We start from the raw sequence: 9,861 nt of genomic DNA, 5'->3' as shown, positions 1-9,861 counted from the left end.
TGTTCGTCTTCTTAAGCTCCTAGTTTGAGGCGGTGAAGACAAAAATGCGTTCCTGAGATAATTGTATTTCTACAATTCTCATTAATTTGATGACCTCCTGTGCGTGTCGTCTGAGCCTCTCCTCTTTGCTTTTCTATTTTCTCCAAATTTCCACATTATTATGAAATTTTATAGTTAATATGAATGTCCGCTGCTAGTGTCGAGAGGGGAGTAGTGAACATTCATATTACTTGTAATAATTCATAAAACACATGTTTTTTCGTTTTTTTTCGTCTCCCTTTATTTTTAGTAATTTTTTAAGAGGCGATGAAGAAAGAAAACATTTCTCGATGCTGATATAACAATAGTATGTTATATACTTTTGATGACCTATTTGTGCGTGTCTGAGCCTCTGTTTGTTTTATCTTTGATCAATTTTTGGTTTTGCTTTGCAACATATTTTCCAAAGTTCCTTGTTCCTATTTCAACATAAAGAGATGACTTATGCAAACTTTGCTTCCTCAGGCAGATGGATGGATCATCTTTGATGTTTTGGACTTAGTTTGAGGCATACTAATTATATATAAAGAGATAAACTAAGCTCAATAAATAAATAAAAATCAGTCTCTGTGGTATTAATCACAAGCTGATACTAATCTTAATTCAACTTGAAGTCGATATTTTAATCTAGAAATGTTTTGTGGTTTCTTTTTACACTCGTACTGCAACATTTCCCAATCTCATTAAGCAAAACTTTGACCTTAATATGTGGAAGTTTAGAATCTGATTATTGCTGGTCAAAAAGGGGTGAAAATAGGACATGCGTGCCGCAGCTTGGCTGACCGCTGACCGGTCTGACCAATTTCTAATCTGAACCAACTATCATAGTAGTATTAGAGACTACTAAAACATGGAACTCAAAAGACCTAATTCTTCAATAGTAAGTCAGTGACCTGATTCTCCAACATGGAAAGTGTTCCAGTCATAATGATGCAGTTCATCAGATATTTTGGTTTACCTTTAATTTTACAATTGAAATATTCCCATCAGAATAAATAACAATTGCTGTAATTAGTTTCGACTATGTCCTCAAAACTTAGCAGTTTAGTTCAGGAAAATCTGTCCACCTGATAGGATGGATAAGTCCTTAATCTAAAGATCTAGACTGCAACAGGAAATAAATCAAACCATTGATCTAACCTCAAATCCAGCTCACAACTGAAGTTTCAGTAGTAAACCAGTCACTGACCTATTGTTCTTTTCACAAGGAAGCAGGCATCATCCCAACTATGTGGTGAATGGAATCCGGCACCGAAAGCATAGAAAAAGATTTGATTGCGTTAACAATGCACAATTGAGTTTTTTGTCTGGTGGATCTAATTTGTAGTTAAGGGGCAGTACGCACCAAAGAGGTTCCAAGAAGGGAGGCACATAAGAGCAGGGCCGGCTGAAAGGGCAGGCAAGTAAGGCAATGGCCTAGGGCCCCACCTTTTTGGGGGCCCCACTTTTTTTAACATCCTATATGTATACTAGTTTCACCAGGCCCGTGCTAAGTCCGGGCCCAACTCCAGATATAAAAAGTAATATTTTAATTAAAGAAATAAATTTTATGTTGGTAATAATTAAACTTCAAATAAGTATATTTTCAATATATAAAAGCAAAACTTTCATTTCACTCCAATAATATCTTAACTTTCATTTTGATGAAATTATTTACTCCAAATTAAATGCGGAGCCATAATTTGAAATACATGAGCTTTGAATCCTAATTTTTTAAGTTATTTATTTCTAAATTAATAATTTGGACATATTTAATGAACTTTTAAGACAAATACGAAATTTGGACTAAAGTACTTTGCGAATCCGACCAAATCGGTAGTATCGAGGCTCTAATTTCGCCCTACTTCAAACTCATTTTTTGTTTAAAAGATTAATTTTAGTTAACCAAATAAGAGATTTTAAAGATAACCCGATCTTAACTGATAATGTTGTCTTTATTTTAACATTATATGGCATCATTTAATAATTTTTAAAACTATCTGAAAATCATTTTTGTACTAATCTTGGTAAACACATATGAGCTCATTAGAGTATAAATATAAAGTAAAAGAAATGCTTACATGTAAAAATTTATAATAAGCAACAAATGAAAACGAAGAGCAATAAGAAAGAACATCTAGCGAAGAAATGATTATTTTTTAGGTTAATAGATAAGATCAATATAAGAAAGCAACAGGGAAAATAAAGTGCAACGGATGGGGTTGTTCCTCCCTTAACAAAGGATTTCGGGGTCGAGCCTGGCAAAAAAAATTCTGGGTAGGGAGCGCTCCCCCAATTGGGCCCTATGCTACACAAATCTGGATTAGGCGAGCTCCAATGGGTACCGAATACCTGATAGAAAACAGGTAAATAAGAAAGAATGTTCGACAGCTTTTAAAAAGTAGGTCATAAGAACAAAAAATAAATTTGACTTTAAAAAAAAAAATTATGACCTAAAAGTAATTAATTGAAAAGTTTAATATTTATTGGGAAAATTTTGTGAGGACTACAAAAGTCCTTATGTTCTCTCTTATATATAATAGTAATATTTACTATTTAAAAAAAAAAAAAAAAACTTAAATTGGAAGTTTGAAGATATATGGGGAAGAAATACAAGAGTTATTTCTTCCTTTTATTATTTGTTGATTTGGGGGGGGGGGGGGGGGGGGTCCGCATTGGGGTTTTTTTGGGGAGATAAATGGTAACTTCTTCCCTTTTATGGAGGAGTAGTTACGTTGAGCATAATTGGGGGAATGGGATCACTATTCTTGGTAATTTTATATTTGTAGTATCCTTATTTATTTGGGTAAGTATTATATTGTTTATATTTACCTATTTTCTTCTTCCTTTCATCATTCTTGTACTCTAATTATTATTGAAAATTCTCCGTTCTCCTAAACACCTAAACATTCTGCTGCAAAACTTAGTACTTACGAAAGATCAAGATTTACTTTTTGGCGTCTTTCTTCAAATTATCAAGCATTGCAACAAGCATGAAGCAAAGTTAACACTACTTTGATATCATTATATCAACTTATGAAATTCTTGAACCAGATTTTATTGTTCTAACTTTATCTTATATTTCACTGAAAATTTGTCATTGTTGACATTCTTATTTCATAAGTAAATATTTTTGTTGTAGTTATTATTAGAACTTATTCAATTTAAATATGTCAACTAGAAAATATGAATCCGATTATGCAAAAAGAGATTGAATAGATTAGCCATATTATCAATTGAAAAAGAATTGTTAGAACAAATAGATTATAAAACAATAATTAATGAGTTTGCATCTAAAAAAACTAGAAAAGTAGACTTTAAATAAAAATATATATGATGATCTTTCTTTATTTCTTTTAAAGAAAATTAGGACCTCTCTATGAAGTTTGGCCTGAGGCCCCCAATCTTGTTGAGACGGCCCTGCATAAGAGCATATAACTAACCAACTCTCAGACCTTTAGAACCATCTTTCCTGTATACAACAAAAGCTTCCTCATAAACTAAACCTAAGGCATGTTCTATAGCGAGAAGCTTGCTCCAGGTTTTGCTAGAGGAGAACGACCAGGAAGCAAAGAAACAATTTGATCAGTTGTCAAAAACTTATTCATTATGCATTATAAACTAATTAAGAAGCCTTACACAGCCAGCAAATTACACTCCAAACTGCAATTTTAGATATGCAAATAACTTATTTTTTTATGTAAACCTCCAATAAAGAAAAGCTTACGAAAACGAGAATTCCACATTACTTTTACAGGAAAAACAAGGTAACAATCACAAATACACTGAGTTCTCCGGAAGGATAAGCTAACATCAAATGTATGTTTAAGTTACAACAGGACATACTTATCAAAAGTATCTGCTTTGATAAACATGCAGACCCTGAAAAGCGAGCAAAGGGGAAATAACCGTCAAAGTAACTTTCTACTGCTGAGGATCGGTCGAGTACACTACTAGTGTCTTTTCTCAATGAACCACGAGACTTACATCGAGGGAATACACAAAGAACTCGCCAGCGTAGAACCGATCACCTCATCACACATGCCAATACCCTCATGAACCTTCTTGCTGTCACCTCGTGGACTACTTCCTGAACTGCTGTTTGAGAGTGAAACAAAGGTTGACTTCTGCAGGACACCTGTGGGAGATGATCCAAATGGAGGGCTGTTATCCCAAACCTCTGTTGCCAAGTTCAGAGCTGACGCATTCTTTCCATCTCCCGCACTACCTGCAGTACTGTTAAGGACTTCGCCTAATGGACCACCAAGTGAATTTCCCCAGGATACTGGTACCCAGTTAGCTGTCTTTTGCATCGGTTCACCATAGCTATTTGTCACTCCTAAGCCCATTTGGATGGGGTCAAAATCACGAGATAACCTTAAAGGTGAAAGAGTGAGCTTCTCTTGCTGAGGAGAACTTGAGGACGATGAGAAATCTGAGGCAGCCATGGGAATGGACATGGACAGTTGAGTCCAGTCTGATTTAAGTTCATCTGGCCAAGATGCAGAGGCGCGTGATGAGTGTTCCTTGGTCCAACCATCAATGAAATGGTGAACTGGATGTTGTTCACTTTGTTCTTGGTCATTGAAATCTAGGAAAGCATTAGGATTCTTAGGATTTACAAAGGAATTTCTTTGTGAAGGATTGAGAAGAGAATCCGATGAAACTAGTCCAAAATTTGTCTGCGAGGATAGTTCAAATCCATTATGTTGCTTTTGAACTGAAATAGCTGAGTCCTTGGGCTTTAACCCAATTGTTGGAGATATCACAGAGACACCTTTATGATCTTGCATTCTGTCATATACATGCTTATCGATCAGGACCAAAGAATAATAACTATGTAAGGTAATGCATTTCTATTTCCTTTTTCCCCTTATTCCCCAGCAGGGTTCTGAGAAGGTGAGATGGTTAAACAAAAATGCTGTTGACAATCCTTTTCATGATCAAAATCCTCCTAGAGAAATATTGTCTAATTTCTGTTTCACTCTTAATAGGAAATAAAAGGCATCTACATCAAGGTTGACAAGGAGATGAAAGCATTAAAATGGGCATATCCATTAGCTGTCAGGACTTAAATATTTAATACCTGTTGACAAGCTGCACAGTGGAAGGATTAGCAGCGCTGGGCTGCAAGCTATTGAACTGGTGCTGAACAGCACCAAGGCTGTTGGATACACCGCTGCTGGATATCACCGACGCTGATGAGGAGGGCGTAACCGATGCCACCTTTGAAGTGGTGGATCCAGAGACAGCATGGCCATTTTGGCCTTCCACAGGCTTTCTTGAACGATGGCGGCCTCTGTTTATGTGCCTTTCACAGTACTTCTGATCAGGAACAGCTTCTCGTGAGCACCGCCATTTCTTTCCATCTGTTCGACGACACCTACCCGGCTCGGGATCAGTGTTGTTTGCAAAACCAAGATGGAAAGCACCCCATCCCCCTACATGTACCACAAAGTAGGCAAAAGATTATTAAAAAACAAAAAACGAGAGAAAGAAAAGAAGAAAAATTATAGGAGACTAAATCATTGGTAAATGACTTCATGGCAAGAAAGTCAAAAAACTACAAGAATGTGTATCCCATACACTGCGACACTGTCTTCTACCCTTTCGAAAATTAAAAGGTCTATGTAAATTACCTATGAACATTCTGTAAGTCACCTAAAATGTGAGACTGAACAAATATGTGCCAAACAGTAGGGAAAACTGAAATACAAGATGAAGTCTGGAAATATGCCAATTTTTACGAGATAAAATTACTTCTGAACTGTATGCAGAAGAATATTACTTCCAAATATAAGCCATAAGATCGATTTCTATGAAAAGAAAAACAGACCAAAAAAAAAAGTAACAAAGTTCCAATTGTCAAAGAGATGATAGGTAACTGAGACAGATACGCGACAAGGTTTTGGACTCTTCAGAGTTGTTTGGTTGACGGCCTTGTCATGCAGCGACAGTAATATATTGACTGTTACGCAAACTAATACATGGATTTCTATGCAATGAATGATTAATATGGATTGTTACGCATAGATTGGGATACCAAAGGCAACACCGACTTTATCTAATAGACGTACTTTACTTCCACATTTCATCCCCTATACTAGTAAAAACTATAGTACTTAAACAGTCGTTCCACTAAACCTCATATAATTATGCACGTATTAGGTACAGATAGTTGTATGCCAAAAAACCAATGTTCTATTAGCAGTGTCGTATATGGAAGATCCTACGTCGTATAAAAGTGAATTCACATACGACAACCAGAAGACATCTGAATGGATAAGGTATAAAGACATGTTCCATTTTGGCACAATTGATGCCAACATTCGGTACGGAAAGTGAAAACCTTACAATTGGAGGCATAGGATCCAGCGGATAATCCGGAAAATGCATAAGGGTTCAGAGACTTTTTAAGAGGAATAAGCAACTGGTGAGGGACCGGGACATTTGCCACGAGGTGCTTGTAGATCAAAGCCTGATGTTCCAACTCCATCCACTGAGAAGGAGTAAATGGACCTCTGAACCTAGCAAACGGGCCACGCGTGCTCTCATTCGATACTCCAGAGGCATAAGCTGAACCAAAAAAAAACACAAGCTAAGAAAGCTGACTTGTTGAGAGAAGCATAGAGCAAAATTTATAATCAGAACTTGCATAGTATGAGTAACTGCAAATCAAAAAGTAAATAAATAGAAAGATCAATTAGCCAAAGACATCTTAAGCTTGACTGGGTGAACTTCATAAATATCTGAAACTCAAATATAAAAAGAGTCTCATTCTTTCTTTCCTTTTCTCTCTCCATTTTTTTTCCTTTTTCCTTCGTGCACTTACTTTATTGCTCCCTTTACTTTTTCCTTCCTTAAATGATTTGTGAGATTTGTCCCAAGATGGAACATGAAAAGACCAGATTTTCCACCCAGTATAGGATATCATCAACAAAAGATTCTTCAGCAGTTCTATTTTTTTTTTCCTTTTCTGTTTTTCTTTTATTGACAAGACCATCAAGAATGTATAGCACAGTGGTGGCATACAACAAAATACCCTTTTTTCTTACATCTACAGTATTATTTCTTTGAAAAGACCCATCTATTTCTCCTGTACAGGAAAATAAAACAGCTAAACATGATAAAAAACAGATCTTTAACAAATCCACGTCATCATCATCCAAATCTCCAAAATCCCATTATTTCCCAGTCACCATCTAAACAGAATCAGGCACCCAAATAAAATTTTTAAAAAAAAAAATTAACACATCAACATTTCTGATACCTGAAGCAGCTCTGTTGTATTGGGATCCAGAATCAAACAAAGGGAAAGCAAGACTTCTAGATGAGTCTTGAACAGAAACATTATTATTGGTACAAAGAAATGGTATTTCTTCAGATTTTGGAGATGAAAAACTCAACATAGTAGAGTGACCACGTCCATCATTTGTTGATGAACTAGATCTCATAGAAAGACCAGAAAAGTCATCAGCAGGTCTGGCAACTTTAGAAAGCCTCCAATTAATATCATCACATGGCCCAGATCTCTCTTGTTTCATTTGCTGTCCAGATCCATTATTAGTAGTAGTCTCAGATTTTGAAATGTTATCAGATTCTTGAATGGTCTCCATTGTCATCACACCACCAAAATCCATAACTTAAAGTTGCATAGAGCATTAGTTCATACCCAAAAAAAAAAAAAAAAACTCACAGACAAGACAGAGAAAAAAGAGGCAGAAAAAAAGAGTATTAAGTACTTGGAGTTGCTTTGGGGTTAGTGAGAGAGAGAGAGAGGACAAAAGGAGTACAAAGGGCAAAGACCATCTTCTACATCTTGGACACTGGAGACATGTTAGCCCATATATATATATCTAGTTTTGTTTCCCAAAATGAAGCTGAGTTACATTAATAGCTAACCTATATTTAGAACCTATATTTAGATAATTTTGTTAACATAATGGTGTAATTTCATCCTATTCTAGGGGTTTGTGGTAATTGCCCAACTTGCCCTCGCTTTCATTTACTTACAATTTAGACTCACACAATCAGAAAGAAAGTGACGTTTTCGTTTGACCCTATTATGAGTTACGTAGGTCCAAGATGTTTCTTTGGATTAATATTTTTAGGAACTAAAGTAATATTTTTTTCGAAAAAAAAAAATATTATACCAGGCTGTTGGAGGAGAAATTACTAAACGTCTAAAGATTTCCTCACGCTTGGCGCCAATGAGGTTTTTATTTGAGAGAAAAAAGAAGTCACACCAATGGCAAAAACACTCTATTGGGCTGACACTACGCTGAGAGACGAAAGCTAGGGGAGCGAATGAAGTTGCCAGAGTACAATTAACCTTTGGATTTGAAATCACTACTTATATACCCGGTATTAGCCATAATTCACAAGAACATTGTGTAGTCTTAGTAAGAGGGGGAAGGATTAAGGATACCCGGTGTGAGATATCACATTGTTCGAGGAACCCTAAATGATGTCCAAGCAAACGATTGTCAACAAGGGCGTTCTAGTGCGTTGTAGATTCTTATCCAAGACTGGTATCATTTTATGATGCCATGTGAATCGCTAGAAACATGTGAAGTTTATGGCTAACCCAATAACGAAAGTTTCGTAAGAGGACTGGAGCAGGCTACCATTTGAAGAAAAAAATTAAAAAAAAAAAAAAAACTTCTCCAAAAATCTAAGTATTTAAGGGAGGCTATAAAAAGCAAAACCCTAAATCAGGGTAAAGAAAGGAAATTTTGATAGTTTTGACTACAAAATTATACATTTAGTGCATAATTTATTTTTAGATAAGCCCTAAAGTAGATAGTCATGTTTTAAAATGGTAATGGTAATTAAGACTTCATTTAGAACTTTGCGCAGGAAAAGTATGTTTCAAAATAGAGATTGACCTCTAGATAAGCAACCTCTAACATATCAGCGACTGTCAGTAGTAAAACGTACTTCATGAGACTAACGTCTATATAAGTATGTTATTTGTTGCATGCGCGTTTTACGTATTTGAGTTATTTGTCATATTCGCCTGAATTAATACATTATACATTCTTGATGCTTTAGATCTTGTACACCCTGACATATTTTCTCAAAATATTTCTTCAATTATTTGACTATAACTTGTATAGTATGTTGTTGCTCTACAATTTTATAATTTTGATTATTTGGATATTTTGAACATATACTATAAAACCGACATAGTTAAATGTATGATTTGTACACTTTTTTTCTTTTGAATTTTACAAATTTCATTATATATTTACAATTCATATGTTACAACTTATTTTACTTGTTAAGCTCATTAAAATTTTAAAATTCATGGACGCTTACATCATGTCTTATGATAGGTAAAAATGCACTATTTAAGCATTCATGCAATATTACCATGATCACCGTCAATTGAGGATTATGTCAGGTTTAACTAGTCATCAAATAGAAACGGAGCAATTCCTCTTGCTAGTTCCTTGTGGTGAAAATGTGGATACATTTTTACAAGTTCTCCTCTTTATTCGCGTTGGTTGGGTGAGTGGTTTTTCACATGAGAGATCTGATATCGATTTTTTTTCCTAGCTCAATTCCAGAAAAAATGTGGAGATATATACATACTAGCTATCAGAAAAAATGTGGAGATATATACATACTAGCTATTCCTATTAAGGCATATTAGTTGTCTTTATTTTGAGATCAGATATAGTGGAATGATGTATTAATATGACGAACGGCCAACAATAACCGATGGAAGAGCTCTCACAATTATTTGTTTCTTGTTAATCAGTTAGCTACACATAAATAAAAATTGTCATTTAGGAAAATAAGGCTTTACTTTCGTCGTGGGTGGAGGGCCATGCCCAT

At 35.2% G+C, this 9,861-nt stretch overlaps 1 protein-coding gene and 1 non-coding gene across 2 annotated transcripts; one reads left to right on the top strand and one right to left on the bottom strand.

Annotated features, from left to right (window-relative positions):
• The first annotated feature begins 301 nt into the window (after positions 1 to 301).
• LOC132048498 (small nucleolar RNA snoR126) lies at positions 302 to 392 on the top strand. The gene has a single exon (XR_009413025.1). It is a non-coding gene; the product is annotated as a small nucleolar RNA snoR126 (small nucleolar RNA).
• Positions 393 to 3,696: 3,304 nt separating this feature from the next.
• On the bottom strand, positions 3,697 to 7,859 carry LOC132046756 (growth-regulating factor 1-like). Its single transcript, XM_059437495.1, has 4 exons — positions 7,289 to 7,859; positions 6,373 to 6,594; positions 5,105 to 5,459; positions 3,697 to 4,812 (listed from the first exon to the last, which is right to left on the bottom strand). The coding sequence occupies exons 1-4, from the start codon at positions 7,656 to 7,658 to the stop codon at positions 4,002 to 4,004; spliced, it is 1,758 nt and encodes a 585-aa protein (XP_059293478.1). The 5' UTR covers positions 7,659 to 7,859; the 3' UTR covers positions 3,697 to 4,001.
• Between the last annotated feature and the right edge of the window lie 2,002 nt (positions 7,860 to 9,861).

This window comes from Lycium ferocissimum, chromosome 2 (genome assembly GCF_029784015.1).
Source record: "Lycium ferocissimum isolate CSIRO_LF1 chromosome 2, AGI_CSIRO_Lferr_CH_V1, whole genome shotgun sequence".
Classification (NCBI taxonomy): domain Eukaryota; kingdom Viridiplantae; phylum Streptophyta; class Magnoliopsida; order Solanales; family Solanaceae; genus Lycium; species Lycium ferocissimum.
This window is presented reverse-complemented; position numbering and strand designations above follow the sequence as displayed.